This window comes from Pteropus medius, unplaced genomic scaffold (genome assembly GCF_902729225.1).
Source record: "Pteropus medius unplaced genomic scaffold, Ma_sr-lr_union100, whole genome shotgun sequence".
Taxonomy (NCBI): domain Eukaryota; kingdom Metazoa; phylum Chordata; class Mammalia; order Chiroptera; family Pteropodidae; genus Pteropus; species Pteropus medius.
The window spans coordinates 354,919-375,756 of NW_024349519.1; the positions used below are offsets into that span (position 1 = coordinate 354,919).

General features: G+C 34.8%; 2 protein-coding genes and 2 pseudogenes across 10 annotated transcripts in view; 3 read left to right on the forward strand and 1 right to left on the reverse strand.

Moving 5' to 3' along the window:
- The window catches only part of LARP4 (La ribonucleoprotein 4), a 150,130-nt gene that overhangs the window by 60,117 nt on the left and 69,175 nt on the right, over window positions 1–20,838 (reverse strand). For 3 of the 9 annotated variants that reach the window (XM_039882065.1, XM_039882061.1, XM_039882064.1), the window contains exon 1: window positions 1,646–1,809. The exons of 1 other annotated variant lie outside the window; for it this stretch is intronic. In XM_039882065.1, the coding sequence (XP_039737999.1) occupies window positions 1,646–1,663 (18 nt within the window). In that variant the 5' untranslated portion in view covers window positions 1,664–1,809. Of the gene's footprint in view, window positions 1–1,645; window positions 1,811–20,838 lie in introns of those variants that run through there. 5 more of the 9 variants (XM_039882060.1, XM_039882059.1, XM_039882063.1 and 2 more) reach the window with 3 other exon arrangements.
- Window positions 1,890–20,838, forward strand: part of FAM186A (family with sequence similarity 186 member A) — a 51,919-nt gene continuing 32,970 nt past the window's right edge. The window contains exon 1 of the mRNA XM_039882070.1: window positions 1,890–5,399. Coding sequence (XP_039738004.1) covers window positions 5,229–5,399 — 171 coding nt within the window. The 5' untranslated portion in view covers window positions 1,890–5,228. The remainder of the gene's footprint in view (window positions 5,400–20,838) is intronic.
- Window positions 12,868–12,986, forward strand: LOC120618812 (uncharacterized; annotated as a pseudogene).
- LOC120618730 (uncharacterized) lies at window positions 13,642–13,760 on the forward strand (annotated as a pseudogene).

A 20,838-nucleotide genomic window follows, 5' to 3' on the forward strand; every position in this document is an offset into this window, starting at 1 on the left:
CACCACATCGGTTTTCTCAAATCTGTAAAACATTGCATTGTTGTTTTAGAAACAAGAGATAATATACCTTAAACACTCAATAAATGGAGCTATCATTAAAGTTCACATTTTAACAAAGCCAAAGGCATCAATTTAGAACTCAAAAGTTTATTTTGGAATTCGTGTCGATATAAATAAAACTTCAGTCTTCCTTTTGCTCAGCAAAAACACATGCACTAAAAACCTACAGCACTTGCACAGCATAACATTACTAACGCAAAATGACACTGTTTAAAATCATATCTGATTTCTTATTCTGCCCAAAGAAAAAAAACAATGAGGTAAAAATCGGTAAACAGAATGGATTCAGTAACTTTAAATCTTTTCACGGTTTACTTGGAATGTTCCGATGAATGTTTATTATCAATGTTGAACATATTCTGAGATAGCTGTGTCAATTTAAAACCCAATTTAAAGGTTACACTGATTAGATTTAAAAAGTGAGAGCATGTGTTTACGCCAAAATATTACGGAGTAAGATCTCTCTCTTCCTTTGGAAAAAAAAAAAAAAGCCATTGACTGGCCCCAGCTCTGATCCATTATACAACCTGTAAATTCCTTCCCTCATTGAAAAGATTCTTTTTATGGGCATAGTTAACAAGTGCCAAGTTGCGAAGTTGCAGCTTTGCTGGTTTGACGTTTTCACAATGCAAGAACAATATGATCTGGAATCTACTCAAAGCATTAGCCAGCCAGTCAGCTGATGCTCACTCACTGCACACAAGAGAAAGACAGAAAAAAGAGAAATCAAACCTCGTATTTGTGTAAGACAGGTATCCACTGCCTTCAAAATTAAAACAGGCCAACAACAGACGTTCTAGTTAAAGTAATAAATTTCTATTGTTAAGCAACAATACCAAAAATAAAAAGCTTCGCCGGACTAGGTTTCTATCATTCTTGGAATTTTCCTTGTAAAGGGCTTTTATCGGTTCAAAAAACCAATCCTTCACCCCGGAGCCGCTGCTTGAGTAACTTTTACAAAAGGTCAAAGCGGTGCCTTTCAAGGCTTCCAAACCCTACTGGCTTCTCCTTCGTTCACAGTAACTCACTTTCCACCCAGAGAACGTTCCAGAGACCTAGGGACGGAGACCAAACAATATGTGGTGGAGGTTGCTAAAAAGATGCTTTCAACTTTCTTTTCAAAACACTTATTCCGAATTTCACCTTCCTCCCTCTGCGGCCCCACATGTTGCCTGCTTCCCTCCCAGAGGGCCCCGCGAGACCTCGCTTCACCCCCCAGAACGCGCCCACCTGATTACCCTTTTCTCCGCAGACTCCGCCCCCCCCCCACCCCTCGCCTGTTTGCCTTCTTTAGGAGATCCATATGGGACACTTTCCCCTTCTTCTGATCCTCATACTACACCAGACAAGCCTCGATTCTCCACCTTCAATGTTCCCCTACTCCAGCCCTCACCTCCCACAGCTTCCTAAAGTGTTGTGAGAGAGCAGAGTGGAGCCGCAGGCCTGCACGGCCCAGGTGCTGTGTCAGCCTATGTGCCGGTTCCGCGGCGTGTACGGCCTGGAAAGTCACATGGCGGTGGGACCGGCCGGCGCCTCCACACTCTTGCTCTTCTCAAAGCAAGACAAGATAAACGAGTCCACTCACCTCCACGAAGAGCAACATGTCTTCCCCCGTTCTGCCCAATCGTTCTCGCAGCTGCTACTCCAACTGGCTTACAGGCCCGAGCCCCAAACGCTAGCTAGGATAAGGACACTCGCCTGGCCCCTCCACCCGGCAGTGGACCCGGCTCCTCCCCCGCCGTCAGCTTCTGCGGCCTGACCCGCCCAGTCCCACCTCCCTTGAAACAGCAACTGTTTCCGGTGCTAAAGAACAATTGCTTCCGGGAGAAAAGAAAACCCTAGGCGTGCTCAACTTTTGTACCACCTATTCCAGCAGCAATATGGAATGTACTATCATCTATCCTGGGAGGAGGAGAGAAGCAATCGGAGGAAGGGACCATCCTGTGCTACGGTGGTGTGTAAAGGTCTTCCTGCATTTCATCCATTGCCAAACGGATAGCTACCATGGCCATAATAATTTTGCAGTTTTCATAGCTCAAAATCTAGATCTGATAAAAAGCCGGGCTTGAGTGAAATGTTCTGAAGGAACGCCCAACCCTGCCGAAAAGGTGGTGGCTAACAGAAAAAAAGTAGAGAAGGAAAAAAAAAAAGAGCACTAATAGTAAATACATTAATAGCAGCTGCTGTAATTTAAATGCTTACTATGTGTTTGGCATTATTCTAAGTATTTTACGTGAATTAATCTTAAAACGATCATAGGCAACAAATACTATTATCCCCATTTTACAGTTAAGCCCTCTAAGGGTTTCCCTTAGACACACCTTTAAAGAACTTTGCCCCTTGTTCGCCTGAATCCGATACCCACATCTCCGCTTAACATAATGCTACCTAATACTACTTAGTCTGGATAGCCTCTTCTTGATGTTCTGCCAAATCAAATGAAATAGAATCAAGTCAAATGAAATAGAATAAAAACAAGAAAAAGTTAATTATATTTACAAGTTTCTATTAGATGATCCAGATTCCTTATTATTTTTAACAATAGCTAGTACGAGTTATCCCTCCCTTGTCAGTCTCACTTTTGTACCCTAGTTCAGACACTCATCTTTTCAAATAATTTTTTGATCTTGTCCACTGGATTTTTTCCATTCTATTATTTCAAAGGTTTCACTCTCACCTAACTGCTGTTACTTACTTTCAGTATTTTCAATATCTGATCCCACATAATCTCCCTTTAACTCACATCTCCTTACTTTTTCACTTAGATACCAAATAAATTCCTCTATCGAATTGCTATTTGTGCCTCGCATTCTTCCTAATCTGATTCTCAGTAAACTCTACATTACTTCATCTCAATCAAACCAATCTCCTCTCTTTTTCCCTGACATACAAATTCAGCACTCACCTCCAAAGCCATGGCTCAAAGTGTCTTTCCTATCTGAAATGCCTTCATTTGTCAATCAACCTTCTCTCTCCATAAGATTTTTCCAAAGACTGTGCTCCCCACAGGTCTCTTCTTCATGTCTTGTTAGCACTTGTATATTATATTCTATCTTAAATGATTTTCTTTTTCTGTTTGTTTTTTAGTTTCTTCACGGGTACCCTATCATATTCTTCACAGTCTAGGATAATGGTAGCCACATAGTATTGTCTCAACGAATGCTTGTCAAATTGAAAGGGAAGGAGAGATTTTAAATTTGCTTTAACAAGTCTTCATTTCAGGTTGCTGATGAATTCCATGCTGCATAAAAAATATGAGACACAATAATCCTAAATTAATTTAGTTGACAAGCATGTAGGCTGCTTTGTGAATGCCTGCTGGAGTAAGCAATGTAAAGGAATCAAGAGAAATAAAACTTATTTAAGGATATCACAATCTAATATTATCAACAAAATACTTAAACAGATTAATTGATAATCTCAAGAAATGCTGGATAATGATGAATATTTTAATTAAACCTCACATTTCTAAAAATAAATAATTCTCCTTAATTGTCCTTGCAGAAAACATTATGAAATTCCTTGAATAGACTTAATTGTGATTTACAGGAAAGGGGGTAATAATCTTTTATGACTAGGGACAGGGTGGGCAGTCTAACAAAAAAAGAAAGTATTCTGGGGCTAAGAAATGTTTCATGAAGAGCAGAATTGGAAACTATAATGGATATCCAAATTTTAGACAGTTTCTGTACAGGAACTGAGGAAGAATATACCAAATGTTAGAAAAAGAAAACTAGGTATAGGATCTGTTTTTGACAAGTTCACCAACTAATGGAGCTAGACAAATAATAAGTAGGTATACTTCGATACCTACTATAATAGAAAGTTTACAAAGTATTTTGGGAACAGAGGAGGGATTAACTTAGACAAAGGACCTTAAAGAGAAGGAAAAATAATTTTCTTTATATATATACTGATATTTTTAAAAGAAAACTACTTTATGATCCTCTGCCTCCCTTTCTCTAAAGGCCTGAAACATATAAATTGTTTAACTTTACAAGTTTACAAGGAATCAACATAGGACTAAATTTACAATAAGGACTCAACATAGGATGTTCTTGTAGAGAAATTAAGTTGTACATCCACAACTTATATAAAATCTAAAACCTACAAACTTATATAGTTTATGAATACATACACCTGTAGTAAAATGATATAAACACAAACGACAAATACAGCAAATTCATGACCGTCATTGCCTCTCAAAAGGGGCAGAGGGGAAGGAAGGGACCTGGAGAGAACACCAAAGGGTACTTCAACTTTATCTCTAATGCTTTCTTTTATTTAAAAGTATCTGAAGCAAATATGACAAAATGTTAATATTTGTTCATTCTAGGTGATAGGCACATGGCTATATGTTATATTACTACCTTTACTTTTTCATATATTTTAAAATTAAAAAATAAGCTACACAGCCAACAAAACTATCCTGTCCTTTAACTGCTCCAGTCTCCTAAATCCCTTTACCTCTTCTGTAATCAAAGGAACTGCCCAAAGTACTCCTCTTTCAGTTAGAAACCAGCCTCTAGCATCCCCTTCAATATCTGGAGCCAACTATAGAAATTTCTTCAGTCAGGTTCGTTGAAAAAACGGGTAACTAGGCAGTGCAAAGAGTATGATCATTCAAATAATATCTTCCAAGTTACTACATGTCTAGGAAAAGTTGAGGGACAGCTTAGGAAGTTGTAACACAATTATTCCATTACAGGCTTAAAAAATCTTAAGCAAAACTTGAAGAAGAAGAACCAGGAGTTACTTTTGATACACTGGAGCTTGAATTCTAACACCTAGATTTTAAGCTCATTTAAGCAGGGCTATATCTTCTATTTCTTTTATCGTTTCTGTTGCCTATTCTTTTCTACCCTCCCTCCCCCCTTCACCCTTCTACCATCACAGTATATAGAATGCCTAATTCTCTGCATATAGTAAGCACTCTTTAAATGTTTAAATCAATGATAATGTCACAATGGGTCTATTATGACATCGCCAGGACTGGAACACCATGGTTAGAAACTATTTAGCAGCAGGGTTAATCACAACCTCTGAGAGAAGGAAAGACCTTTCTAGCACTCTCTTGGACACATTTATTAGCATTTGCCTATATTCTGTGTGGAAAGAAAAAGAAGAAATAAAAGAAAATCACTCAACTTTTCAAAATATTTATCAAAATGCAAAATGAGAAAGACGGTGAATCTGAATTAGAAAATGAAGTCGTGGGTTCCACCATCATGTCCAGAAAAGCCCCAACTAAATCAGTGGTCACTAAACTTGAAATCCCAGTCACAGTACAGCAAGTCATCTCTAAAATTGAGCAAGCACAACTCCTTCGAGCCAGACAGGTAGGTAGTAAATGAGGAGTTTACAGGTTGCAACTTATTTGTTTGAATTTTCCATGAGCAGCTGCATTTTTTTTTTAGAATTCACTTTATGCGTGATATTTGACTGTGTTTGAGGTAACTGATTTCAAATGACAATTTCACTTGACTCTGGGTAATAAGCTCCAATTTTATATCAGTCTCTTTCACTTTCATAGAATTAATCAGGCTTTTAAAGAAATAAATCACATGTGCTATTGGATTTGGATAAAAGAAAAATTAAAATCTATAGCTAATTTTTATATCTAATTTTAGTCAATAGTTTTCATTTGTTCTCAACTGAGTTTTATCAAATAGCTGTTAATAAGAAGAAACACAGATTGTTTTGAATTCTAGCTTCTTTTATTTCTCCTGAACAGTTCATGGAAGAAGGGTTTATTGGCCAAGAGAAATCAAAAGACAATTTAAAAAGCGCTTAAATAATATATCAAAAAGACCTCAAACAATTAAGGCTATACTGCACTCTGTTCTCTGAGACAGAATACAACAAATATCAATCTGATTAACAGAAATGAATCCAGGGAAAGTTTTTTCCCGTATTTAAGGAGTGCTATACTTTCTCATTCTCCACATAGACGTACTCTTGTTCCAGCTCCCCACAACTAGAAACAATAACAATGTTTGCTTTTAATGGCTTTACTGAGGTATAATCAACATACAATAAAATGTATATTTTTTAAGTTTTGATATACACAACTCCTGTGGAACTTTCATCACAATCAACATAATTTACTTATCCCCCGTAAAAGTTTCTTCCTGCCCCTTTACAATCCCTCCTATGCACCCCTCTTTGCTCCACCCCCACCCTAAGCCCCACCCAACCACCAATCCGCTTTCTGTTACTATAGATTATTTTGCATTTAAAAAAGAATTTTATTTAAGTGTAATCATATAGTATCTACTTCTGTCTGTCTTCTTTTACTTAGTATAATTATTTTTCCACATTCTTGTATATATAAATATAGTTCATTCCTTTGTATTGCTGAGTATTTTTCCATGGAACGAGCATTTGCATTGTTTCAGGTTTGGGGTTATTACAAATAAATCTGCTATGAATATTCATGTGTTTATTTGTAATTTAAGAATTTATGCTTTCATTTCTTTTGGATAAACAACCTAGGTTTGGAATGGCTGGGTCATGTGGTATGTAAATATTCAATTTTTAAAATAAACTACAAACTTTTAAAAAGTGGTTATACTGTTTTATACTATATTCCCACAATCAGTAGATGAGATTCTCAATTGCTTCACATCTTTATCAACAGTGTTGCCAGTCTTTTTAACTTTAGCCATTTCAAAATGTGTATAACAGTAAATATCTCATTGTGGTTTTAATTTGTACTTTCATAATGACTAATGACTTTGAGCAACTTTCCATAATGAGGGCTCACTTGCCCTCATTATGTCTTCTTTGGTAGTTCAATTATTTTGCCCATATTTTAAAAATTGAGTGGTCTGTGTTCTTATTACTCAATTTTGAGTATTCCTATGTATTCTGAATACAACTCCTTTATCAGACAGGTGATTTGCAAATATTTTTTCCCATTCTGTGGCTTGTCTTTTTTTTCTACTAATAGTGTCTTTCAAAGAATGAAATTTCCAAGTCCAATATGTCAGTGTTTTCTTTTGTAGATCATGCTTTTGGTGTAGTATATAAGCAATATTGCCTAACCCAAAGTAACAGATATTTTACTTCTGTTACAAAGTAACAGAAAATCAATTGACCATATATGTGTGAGTTAACTCACACATATATGTGGACTCTCTAGTCTGTTCTCTTGATCTGTTTGGCTATCTTTATGCCACTACCACAGTGTCTTGATGACTGACTTTATAATAATTCCTGAAATCACGAAATTTTAGTTCTCCAACTTTGTAATTTTTCAGTTTATGTCCAACATCTTTTCTCATAACTTTCTTTTACCTCCTTTTCCTCTTTTTGGGCTTCTTTCTCTGGAGTGACACACTCAAACACTCATAACCTAAAAACTGTCTTTATCCACACTGCTTTCTCCCTTTGCATTTCCATATCAAATTTTTATTAGTCTGTCAAATGCTGCCAGAAAAGTAAAAAAGCCTGTATCTTGATTGGGATTACATTGAATTTATAGATCAATTTGGAGAAAACTGAAATGTTAAAAATATTGTCTTCTGACCCCTGAAAACAGTACATCTCTTCATTTGTTTATGTCTAATTTTTCTCAGAAATGCTTTGTAGTTTTCAATGTATAGATAGGTCTTGCATACATTTAGTGAGATTTATCCCTAAGTATTTCATTTTTTTAACTATTTTTTTTAAATTTCCATTCTCAGTTGTTCACAACTGTATATGGAAATACAATAGATTTTTGTGTATTGATCTTGTACACTGAAACCTAGTTATTAGTCTTCATAGATTTTCTTTGTGCATTCTTTGGGATTTTCTACATATACAATCTATGCTGATAGAGGCAGTTTTATTTCCACTTTTCATATCTGTATGCATTTAAATTTCATTCCTACTGAGTAGCCTTCCTGTGTAAAACTGAATAGAAGTGATGAGACATTTTTACTTTGTTCTTGATGTTAGGGGAAAGGATTCAGTCTTCTACCATTAAGTATGATGGTAGCTGTAAACATTTTATAATGCCCTTTATCAAGGTGGCGGAAATTCTTTTCCTAGTTTGCCAAGATTTTTAAATCAAGAATAGATATTGAGGGTTTTTTTTTCAATAATTGTATATATTGTAAAATCACCACCACCATATGTCTAGTTAACATCGATTACCATACATAGTTACAAAATTTTTTCTTGTGATGAAATCTTTTAAGATTTACTCTCTTAGCAACTTTCAAATATGCAACACAGTATTATTAACTATATTCATCATTCTGTACACTACACCCACATAACTTATTAGTATTGGGTTTTGTCAAAAGCTTTTATTCCAACTAATAGAAAAATCATGTGATTTTTCCCTTTGAATCTGTTAATATAATAAATTACATTGATTTGTGAATATTAAACAAGCCTTGAATTTTAGGGATAAACCTCATTTACTCATGATGTAGCATACTTTTTATCATCTTATATTCAATTTGCTAAAATTTTAACAATTTTTGTGTCTATGTTTACATAAATTATATTGGTTTGTAAAATCTTTGGTATGGGCATCAGAATAATGCTAGCTTTATAGGCTCAGGTAGAACATTCTTGACAATTTTCTTTAAGAGTTTATCAAGAATTGGCATTTCCTTTTACATTTTGGTAGAAATCACCAATTTTCAGTGAGATAAAGAGAAATAACCACTGTAACTGTCTAGACTTGGGGTTTAATTCATGGGGAGGTTTTAAACAGCAAAATTCAATTTTTTAAAAATCACAGAGCTATTCAGTTTCTCTATTTCTTCCTGAGTGAGCTTTCACAATTTGTGTCTTTCAAGGAATTTGTTCATTTCATCTGGGCTGTTGACTTTATTGGTCTAACATTGTTCATAATTGTCCCTTATTATCCCTTCATTATCTGTAGAATCTTTAATAATGTCACTTCTCATTTCTGATATTAGTAATTTGTCTTTTCTCCCTTCCCCCCTTACCAGTCTACAGGTGTATCAATTTTATTGATCTTCTCAAAGAATCAACTTTTGATTTCACTGATTTTTTTCTAATTGCTTTTCTATTTTCTATTTTACTTATTTCCTCACTGATATTTATTATTTCATTTATACTATTTACTTTGGTTACAATTTGCTCTTTTCCCAGTTTCTTAAAGTAGAAACTGAGCTCCTTGATTTGAAATTTTTTTCTTTTGTAATGAGTGCTTTGTTCCATATATTTCCTCCTCTGCAAATAAAAATTCTGTTTTAATTTTATTCAGTTTTCTATATTCTCCCATTTGATTTTTTTGACCCATGAGTTATTTAGAAGTATTAGTTTCCAAATATTTGGAGATTCTCTTATTTATTTCTAATTTAATTTATTGGATTCATAGAACTTATTTCATATAATCTGAATCCTTGTACATTTTTTGAAATTTGTTTTATGGTTCAGAATATGGTCTATATTGGTAAATGCTATGCATGCACTTGAATATAATTTGTATTCTGTTGAGTGGAGTACTCTATAAATAAATGTCCAAACCTGTAGAGAATTTTTATAGGAGTTTTTTTGAGCCAAAACTGACAACGATTGCTGGGAAGCAAGATCTCAAATGCTTCAAAGAATAAGAGCTTTGCAGTTTCTTCAATGCATTTGAAATTAAGGAGGGAACATAAGGAAGATTACATTAAGGTGGGATAAAGCAAGGTGGGGATTGGATTACAGGGTAGTTAACAAGATTATGTGCTCTCTTGAGGGTGGTTATGTTTTTACTTCAAAGGTGTATAATCCTAGATGACAAAAACAATTGACAGAGCTTGCTTAAGGCAAAGATAAACCTTTCACTAAAAAAGTTATATGCCTAGAGAATGACTATGCACCATGACCTTCCCAGTTAGGAATGTATGATCAGGTCACCCTCTGAGTCCACTTTCCATAGAACCATATATATATAAGTTGATCTTATGGTTTTCTCACTATATATATATTCTTTAGAAGACCTATACCTAAAACAAAAAAGACTGAAAAGTTGAAAGCAAAAGGATGGAAAATGTATACTAGACAAATATTAACTGTTGATGCAGTTGTATTACTATCAGACAAAACAGACTTTAAGTGAAAAAGTATAACTGAAGATAAAGATGGTTACCATGTGATAATAAGATTCAATTCCATATATGATAATTCTGAACTTGCATGCCCACCTATATGCTCTTAGTAACAAGGCTTGAAAATATGTATATATTTAAAAAACCAAAAAAATTGAAAAAAATCTACTATTATAATATGATTGATAGATTAAGCCAACAAAATTGTGTTAAAGATGTAAATGGTTCGAACAACACAATAACAAGCTTCATTTAATGGATATATACAGGGACAAACATCAACAACTGGAAAATACATACTCTCTTTTAGCACTGATGAAACATTTCCCAAAATTGGCCAAACTGAAGGCCAGAGGATAATATCAAAAATTTCAAAGAATAAGTATTATACAGACCACAATGTAACCCAATTAGAAATTAGTGAACAAAAGTTGGCTTAAAAAAATGGAGGAAACTTCAGAATAGCTCATAGGTCAAAGAAGAAGTCACAGTAGAAATTAGAGAGTATTTAAAATAATAATAAATGCACTATATAAAATGCATGCAAGATATAAGGAAAGATGTACTTTCAGGGAAATTTATACCTTATATTAAGAAATAAAGTTAAAAATGCTTAAGTTAAAGAAACAACTTAGAAGCTGGAGAAAAAAACAACAGATTAAGTCCGGAGAATATAGAATAAAGAAAATAATAAAAGTTAAGAGCATAAATTAATAACATAAAAAAGAAAATAAAAGGGGCTTAAGAAAGCTAATAGATGATTCTTTGAGAAGCCTAATAGAACAGTCTTCGTAATAGCTAATCAAGGAAGAAAAAGACAAGGCACAAAGAAACTTATTAAGGAAGAAAGAGGCGAAAAAACAAAAATGCTGCAGAGAGTGAAAAGATGGTAAGAGGCTGTGGAATATTTTGTACAATTTAGGGAAAGTAACATAGAAAGCTTAGGTGAAATGGCAAATTTTCTAGGAAAAAAAATATATGATCAATTTTAGAATCATGTGCCCCTTCCCCCGCCACACACAAAAAATTATCAGAGCCTAATTCTTGGGAACCTGCAAATGTTACCTTATACGGAAATGAGGTTTTTGCAGATGTGATTAAGGATTTCGAGGTAGGAAGATTATCCTGGATTTTTCAGGTGGGCCCACGTAATCATAAGTGTCCTTATAGGAGAAAGGCAGAGGGAAATTTGACACATAGAGAGGAGAAAGCAATATGAAGACAGCAGAGAGAGATTTGACCTTAAAGATTGGAATAATGTTGCCACAGCCAAGAAATGATGACAGCCACCAGAAGTTTGCAAGAAGCAAGAAATGGATTCTGCCCAAGAGCATTCAGAGGGAGTGTGGCCCTGCTGATACCCAGTAACAAATTTCAGACCTCTGTCCTCTAGAACTATGAGAGAATAAATTTCTGGTTTTTTATATCACCATGTTTGTGGATATCTGTTACAGTAGCCACAGGAAACTAACACAAAATGAAGGCAAGAATTAAAGAGATAATATATCATGTTGAAGTAAGGTTTGTTCCAGAAAATATATTGTTATTCACTATATTAACAGATTAAAGGAGAAAACCATAAGATCAACTCAATAGTTGTAAAAATAAAATGCATTTGTTAAATTCAATTCATGATATCTTTTAGTAAACTAGGAATAGAAGGACATAGTCTTAACTTGATAAATTGTAACTATGAAAGTTTATAGGAAACATCATACTTAATATGTGGGCCCACCTGAAAAATCCAGGATAATCTTCCCACCTCGAAATCCTTAATCACATCTGCAAAAACCTCATTTCCATATAAGGTAACATTTGCAGGTTCCCAAGAATTAAAATGTGGATAAAGACAAAGATTCCTACCATTATGACTTTCAATCTCATGGTTCTAGAAATTCTAGCCAACACATTTAGACTAAAAGAAACGAAATGAATGAGGATTGAAAAGAATGGCATTGGAAAGATTTGACAAATAGTCATTTGTCAAAGGTAATTATCTCACGCACACACACAAAAATCTACAAAATGTTACAATTACTGTAAGGCCTAAAAGGTTACTGAATATAAGATCAATACAATAGATCAATTGCTTTTCTATATACTACCAAGAAACAGAAATTTTAAGAAAATACACCATTTATAATATCAATAGAAATATAGATACTGTCTTAGTTAGGGTTGTTATAACAAAGTACCATAGACTAGGTGGCTTATAAACAAAAGAAATTTTTCTCACGGTTCTGGAAGCTGAAAGTTTACAATCAGGGTACCAGCATGGTCAAGTTCTGGTGAGAGCCCTCTCTCGGGTTGCAGACTGATGACTTCTTGCTGTGTCCTGATGTAGTGGAAGGAGTGAGGGAGGTCTCTGTAGTCTTTTTATGAGGGCACTAATCCTATTCACGAGGACTTCACCCACTTACCAAAGCCCCCACCTCCTAAAACCATCATATTGGGAGTTAAGATTTCAAAATATGAATTTTAGGGGTACATAAACTTCAGTCTGTAACAGGTTTTAGAAAAAAAAAACAATGTGCAAGACATTTATGTACAAATATAAAACTTTATGGAGAGAAAATTATGAAACCTTATTGAAAGACTATGTAGAGAGACAAACCATGTTCATGGACAGGAAGACTCGAAATGTCGATAATTCTCAAACAGAAATAGAGATTTAAAGCAAATTCAATTATAATCCAAAAAAAAGGAACTCATGAATCATGACAAGCTGTTCTAAAATTTAACAGAAATCTACGGCCATGCTACCCTGAACACGCCCGATCCCATCTGATCTCAGAAGCTAAGCAGGATTGGGCATGGTTAGTACTTGGATGGGAAACCACCTAGGAAGACCAGGTGCTGTAGGCGTAAAAAATTAAAAAAAAAAAAAAAAAAGAGAGATTGTAAGCTGAAAATGTCCTTGCAATCTGTGAGGTCAACCAAGGGTTGCCTCACATAAATAAATGAATGAATGAATGAATGAAAATGCAATCTGTGAGGTCAACCAAGGGTTGCCTCACATAAATAAATGAATGAATGAATGAATGAAAATGCAATCTGTGAGGTCAACCAAGGGTTGCCTCACATAAATGAATGAATGAATGAATGAATGAATGAATGAATTAAAATAAAATAAAATTTAACAGACGGGCTAAAGTCCAAGAATAGCCAAGACAATAGTGAAGAAGAACAAAGTAGAGTATAATCCATAATAGGTATAAAGATTTATTATGAAGCTATTCTAGTTAAAACATTGTGGCACAGGCATAGGGATAGATAAATAACACCATGAAACAGAGAACTCTCTAATAGACTGTCATGCAATGTTATAAATGATAGAGCTGGCAGTGACTATCTGACGGGGAAGTAGATAATACTGAATAAATGATATTGGGGACAACTGGTTAAGTTTATTGCAGAAATGATTTTGGTTCCCTACTCGCACTTAAATGTGAAGAAGAATATCTTTATGACCCACAGTACAGAAAGAATGATGAATTCCTCTACATTAAAAAGAGATCTTGTTTACGGCCATAGCACCCTGAATGTGCCCAATCTCGTCTGATCTCGAAAGCTAAGCAGGGTCAGTCCTGGTTAGTACTTGGATAGGAGACCACCTAGGAATACCAGATGCTGTAGGCATTAAAAACAAAAAAAGAGAGATCTTTTGGACAAAACACTATAGAGAGAGGAGGAAACAAGCCACGAACTAAGAAAAGATACTTAATAAGTAAAAAAATAGTATTCAGAATATATAAAGAATCCTATGAATCAATAAGAAAAATAACTGTAGAGGAAAATGAATAAAGGTATAAAGTCATCTCCCTGAATAAAAAACAAGTCATTTCATAAACACTTAAAAAGATGATCAACTTTATTATCATGGAAATTCAAATTAAACTCACAATTAGATACCATTTCATACCCATAAGATTGGCAAAAAAAAAAATTGAAGTTTAGTAATGTGAAGCAACAGGTATATTCATACTTTGCCATGGAAGTATAAATTGGTATGATTACTTTGGAAAACACTTTGACATCATCTTATAAAGTTGAAGATGCACACATCTTATAATTCTACTTTTCCAATATTAGTCATATACCCTAACAGCACTACTGAGTAGAAATTTAATGTGAGCTACATACATAACTTTACATTTCCTAGAAACTATAATATAAAAAGTAAAACAGAAACAGGTGAAATAAATTTAATAATTTATTTTATTTAATCCAAAACATTATCATTTCAACATTTACTCAATATAAAAAGTATTGAGATATATACATTGTTATACTAAGTCTTTGGATTTCAGCATGTATTTTGCACTTACATCTCAAATTGCATGCTAAATTTTCATTGGAAATACTTGAACTATATTTAGATTTCATAAAATTTACAGTTGAAGAAGTAGATTCACATACTGAGTTCTTCCAAACATACTTAAAAGTTTTCCAATAAATGCATCAAGTGTCGGTTTTAAAATTTCAATTAGTTTAATTTAAAATGTATTCCTATTTCACTTGCCTCATTGCAATTGCTCAATAGCTGCTTGTGGCTAGAACTACCATATTGGACAGCACAACTCTAGGAAAGACTCTTGCATATGTGCCACATCACTCCAATCTTCAAGGCCAACATCTTCGAAAATCTCTCTGATCTATCTTCACATTGAGACTTTTCCTCTGCATGTGTCTGTATAATATGACCTTCTACCTGCCTCTGATAAGGACACTTGTGATTGCATTATAGCCCACCTAAAAAGTCCAGGATAATCTTTCCACCTCACGACTCTTAATTTAATCACACCTGCAAAGAACACTTTTCCATATAAAATAACATTAACACATTCCAGGGGTTATGACCTGATATGTTTGGGGGAGGTGCATCATCATCTACTACAGTGTTAAAAGTGTAGATAATAAAATTTAGGATAGTAGTTATCTCTAGGCATTGGGAAAGGGATACAATTGATAAGAACAAAGGAGCCTTTCAAGATATTGTTCCTTCAGCTGAAGAATGGGTACACAAGTGTTCATTTTACTATTACTATTATCTGCCTCTCAGGTTCTATCCTACTCCAGATTAGATGCTCAAATTATGGTGCTTTCTCTACCCACCCTCTTTCTTTGACTCCTTCACCCCCATGACACATAGTAAGCACTCAATAACCATTAGCATTTAAAGTGTTTACCATGTTACCTATGGGAAAACTTTATTTGTAGAGTATCTCATTTAATTCCCATGATAATCCAATATGGATAAGTATTTTTAAGCCTAATTCCCTATGTCACAGATAGGGAAATTGAGACTTGAGATTTGTCTTAAAGTCATAATTGTTATATGGTGGATCCTGGAATCAAACCCAGGTAGTCTGCTTCTGCCTATACTTTTTTTTTTTTTTTTTTTTTGATTAGAGGGCTTTTAAAAAATTAGAGTAAAATTCACATACAATAAAATTCACTCTTTTTGGTGTATTATGCTGAAAATTTTGACAAAAGCACACAGATGTATAACCACCACCAAAATTCAGATTTGAAACAGTTCCATCTCCTCAAAAAATTCCCCTAAGCCCCTTTGTAAGTCAACCCTTCCCCGACTCATAGCCCATGGCAGTCATTAATTTTTGTCTCTACAGTTTTCTCTTCCTGAATACCATATAAATGGAATCATACTCTACATAGTCCTTTGACTCTGTCTTAGCATAAAGCATTCACTCACAAGTTGAAGGATATTTAGGTTGTTTCTACTTTGGAGTAATTATGAATAAAGTCACTACAAACATTCACTTTGGAGTTCGTGTATAAACATAAGTTTTCATTTCTCTTGAGAAAACACCTAGGAATGGTATTGCGAGGTCATATGGTAGCATACATTTTTAAGAAATCACCAAACTATTATCTTAAGTGACTTTACTATTTTGCATTCCCACCAACAATGTATGAGAGTTTCAGTTGCTCCACATCCTTGTCTGTGCTTGGTATTATCACCATTTCTTTAGATCTTCTTTGATTTTTTTCATCAATGCTTTGTTTGTTTAACGTATAGATCTTGCACTTATAAGCTGCTTCATGACGAGGATATGTTGTAAATGTGTCATTACGCAATTTTGTCATTGAGCGAATATCATAGAGTGTACTTACAGAAACCTAGATGCAATAGCTTACTACACACCTAGGCTATATGGTATACTCTACTGCTCTTAGGCTACAAACCTATATAGCATGTTACTGTACTGAATACTATAGGCAATTGTAACACAATGGTATTTGTGTATCTAAATATATCTAAACACAAGAAAGGTACAGTGAATACATAGCATAAAAGATAGTGCTCAGCCTGCCACTGAAGAAAGGTCAGCAGCCCCCACTACTCAGGCTACTGAATGGGTAGGAACAACCACTGAATGGTATTAAGCTGTCTTTCCACAAATTCTTAAACAAAATGGAAATAAGGTTAATGGAAAATAAATAGTTTCTAAAAGTTTATAACTAAATAAATTAATTAATCGATAATAGAAACGGCACACCTGTATAGAGCACTTATTATGAATGGAGCTTGCAGAACTGGAAGTTGTTCTGGGTGAGTCAGTGAGTGAGTAGTAAGTGAATGTGAGGGCCTAAGACATTTCTGTACACTACTGTAGTCTTTATAAACACTGCACACTTAGGTTGCACTAAAATTATAAAACAACATGAGATTAAACTAAGTGCAAGAATAAACAAACCATTCAAGAGACATGGTAAATACAAGATGTACGAGGCTGCTGCTAGCATAACATGGCTTAATGTTTTACAGCAAATTTTATAAGTAGAAAGAGTACACTCTAAAATAATGATAAAAAGTCTAGTATATACATAAACCAGTAACATAGTCATTTATTACCATTATCAAATATTATGTACTGTACATAATTATATTGTTATACTTTTATACAACTGGCAACACAGACTTGTTTATACCAGCCTCACCAATAACATGTGAATAATGCATTGTGCTATGACTTTACCACCCTACAGTATCACAAGGGATAGGAATTTTTCAGCTCTACTGTAATTTTATGGGACCACTGTGGTATATGTGGTCTGTTATGGACCGAAATATCATTATGTGGCAGATGAATTTATTTTGTTAGACTTATACCTAAGTATTTCATGTTTTCCGTGTAGTTGCAAATAGTACCATTTTATTAAATTTCAGTTTCCAATTGTTTATTGCTAGTGTATATAATGTAGTTTTGATATTTGTATACAAGTCTCCTATCCTGTGAACATGTTAAACAATGGTGGCTTTTTATAGATTCTTTGGGAATTTTTACATAGATTTTTTTTTTGTCTGTAAATAGAAACCATTTTATTTCTCCCTTTCCAGTCTATATTATTTCATTTCCTTTTCTTATCTTATTGCATTGGATAGGACCTTATGTAATGTTGAACGAAAGTGATTAGAATAGAATCTTTAGACTTTGACTATTAAACATGGTGCTAGCTGTAAATTTTTTGTAAATGCTCTTTATCAGGTTGAAAAAGTTACTCTCTATTCCTAGTTTGTTATAGAATTTTTTTTAAATCATGAATGAACATTAAATTTTATCAACTAATTTTTCTGCACCTATTGAAATAATCACATGGTTTTTCTTCTTTAGTCTGTTGATATGGTTTTTCTTCTTTAGTCTGTTGATATGGTGATACATTTATTAATTTTTCAGTCTTAACTCAGCCTTGTATACCAGGAATAAATCCCACTTGTTCCTGATGTTATCTTTTTATATATTGTTTGATTCCATTTTCTAATATTTTGTTAAGCATTTTTTCGACAACGGTCATGATGAATATTGGTTTGTAATTTAATTTTCTTATGTCTGTGTCTTGTTTTGGTATCATGATAATGCTGGCCTCAAAGAATGAGTTGGGAAGTGTTCCTCTCCAATTTTCTGTAAGAATTTATTAGCAGTTGGTTAGCTTGTAATGTTATTCTTCATCACTTGACCTAGCAAACTTTGTCTCTGCTCTACCATGTCTACTTGACTTAAATTATTTGTGGCAACTGGATCCCTTCTGTTCTGATTGGTATATTTCCAGAACCTATCATCTGATTACTCTTTTTTTAAACAGTTTATCCACAGCATTCTTTTTTTTTTGTCTTTATTGAAATATAATAGACAATTAGTTGCTTGTATTTACATTGTACAATTCAATGAGGTTTTTTTTCAATTATAATTGGCATACAATACACCAGTTTCAGTTGTATAGCACAGTGTTCAGATATTCACATAACTCGCAAAGTGATCACCCCACTAAATCTAGTACCCCTCTCCCCCCTTACATATTTATTACGTTATTGTCCATCTTCCCCATGCTACACTCTACATCTCCATGTCTATTCTGCAACTATCTATTTGTACCTCTTAATCCCTTTGCCTTTTTTTTCACAACCCCCTCCATCTAGTGTCCTTAAAATATTCTCTGTATCTATGAATTTATCTCAGCTTTTGTTGTTGTTGTTGTTAATTTTCTTCTTTAGATTCCACATATATGTGAAATTATGTGATATTTGTCTTTCTCTATCTGACCCATTTTATTCAGCACAATACCCTCTAGGTACATGAAGGCAATATCTTTTTCCATCCATTTCCTTTTAGTCTGTGTGTGTCTTTTAATCTGAAATGAGTCTCTTGTAGGCAGGATATGCAGGGGTCTTGTTTTCTTATCCATTCAGCCACTCTATCTTTTGGTTGGAGCACTTAATTCTTTTCCATCTGAGGTACTTTTTGATAGGAATGTAGTTATTACCATTCTTATTCCTGTTTTTGATACATGTTTTTTCTTCTTAAAGAAGTCCCTCCAACATTTCCTGTAATAATGACTTGGTGTCAATGAATTCCTTAGCATATTTTTGTCTGAGAAGCTCTTTACCTGTCCTTCGACTCTAAATGATAGCTTTGCTGGATAAAGTATTCTGGGCTATAGATACTGGGTTTTCACCACTTTAAGTATTTGTGCCAAGCCCTTGTGTCCTGCAAAGTTTCTTTTAAGAAATCAGCTGCTAGTCTTGTGGGTGCTCCCTTTTAGGTAACTAACTGCTTTTCTCTTGCTGCTTTTAAAATTCTTTTTGTAGTTAACATTTGGCATTTGAATTATGATGCGTCTTGGTGTGGGCCTCTTTGAGTTCTTCTTTCTTAGGACTCTCTGAGCTTCCTGGGGTTGTATATCTATTTCCTTCACCAGGTTACAGAAGTTTTCCATCATTATTTCTTCAAATAGCTCTTTAATATCTTGTTTTTTTCCGGTATCCCTATGACACAACATTTTTACATTTAATAGTGTCCCATAGGCTCCTTAAAATTATTATTATAATCTTGGCTTCTTTTTTCTTGCCATTCTAATTGAGTGTCCTTGGCTTTCTCATCCTCTATATAGGTCATTTGATCCTCTTCTTTATTCACTTTGTTTATTCCATTTAATATACTTCTCATCTCAGATAATGTATTCTTCATTTCTGATTGGTTCCCTTTTATAATTTACATTTCCATTTTTATGTTTTTTATCTCTGTTAAGGTTCTCACTGAATCCATCTACACTTCCCCTTAGTCCATTGAGCATCTTTATAACCAGTGGTTTGAACTCTGCATCTGTGAGATTGCTTTACTCCATTATTTCTGAATCTCTGTTCTGTTCTCTCATATAGTTTCTGCTTGTCTTCCCATTTTGGCTGCCTTTCTGGGTCTGTTTCTATGTACTAAGCAAAACTCATAAGTCTCCTGGTCTTATTAGTGCAGCTTTGTGTAGTAGGTGTCCAGTGGCACAGACCTGAGAGGAGTTCAGCTGCAGGTCAAATTTAGCCCCAGCTTGTGCCACTCTGGAGCCACTTGTTAAGATTCAGCAAACAATCCACAGATGCTGTGCTTATAGTTGCCTCAAAAGGCCACACCAGAAACCGTGGCTAGTTGCCTCCAGTGTGAGTCTAGGTGCTGCTCACCAAGGGGCACCTGACTAAGTGAGCACATCTGGATGTGGCTTGGGTGGGGCCACAAATTGGGGGAGGTGAGTTCCAGGGAATCCTCTGGGTGGATGACATCTCCGCTATGAGGGTGCTCAGTCTGTGCACTGGGAGCGGGGAGGGCTCAACAGAGGAACAATGGATACCGCTGACACTTCTGGACAGAGCAAGTCTTCCCTCAGCCCTCACTCCGACAACTCAGTGTCCCCCTGTAAGTCCCTGGTGCCCCTGCGCAGCTGAACTGGTGCTGGTGCTCAGAGCAAGCAGGTCTGTCTCATTGCAAATGTCTGCTTGTGGACAGGGCCCTTTACGAGGTGGCTGCCGCAGCCTCTGTACCACTCAGCAGCTAGGGACCGGACAGCTTAGGGTCCTCACCCTGTCCTACCTTCTGCCGTTGCAGAGTGATTTCTTAGTTCTCTTCCTAATTGTATGGCTTGTTCGTCTAGATCCCAGGCGATTTTCCTTGCTGTTTGCTCTTTGTTTCTGTCACAACTTTAATTTGTTCACCAGAGGGGTGAACAGAGCCTCTATCATCTATGCCATTTTTTTCATCCTCTAATTACTTTTTTAAAATTAAAATAAATTAATTATAATTGTGGCAAAATACACGTACTATAAAATTTACCATCTTAACCATTTTTAAGTGTAAAGTTCAGTACTGTTAAGTATATACACATTGTTGTACAATCAATGTTCGGAACTTTTTCATTTTGCAAAACTGAA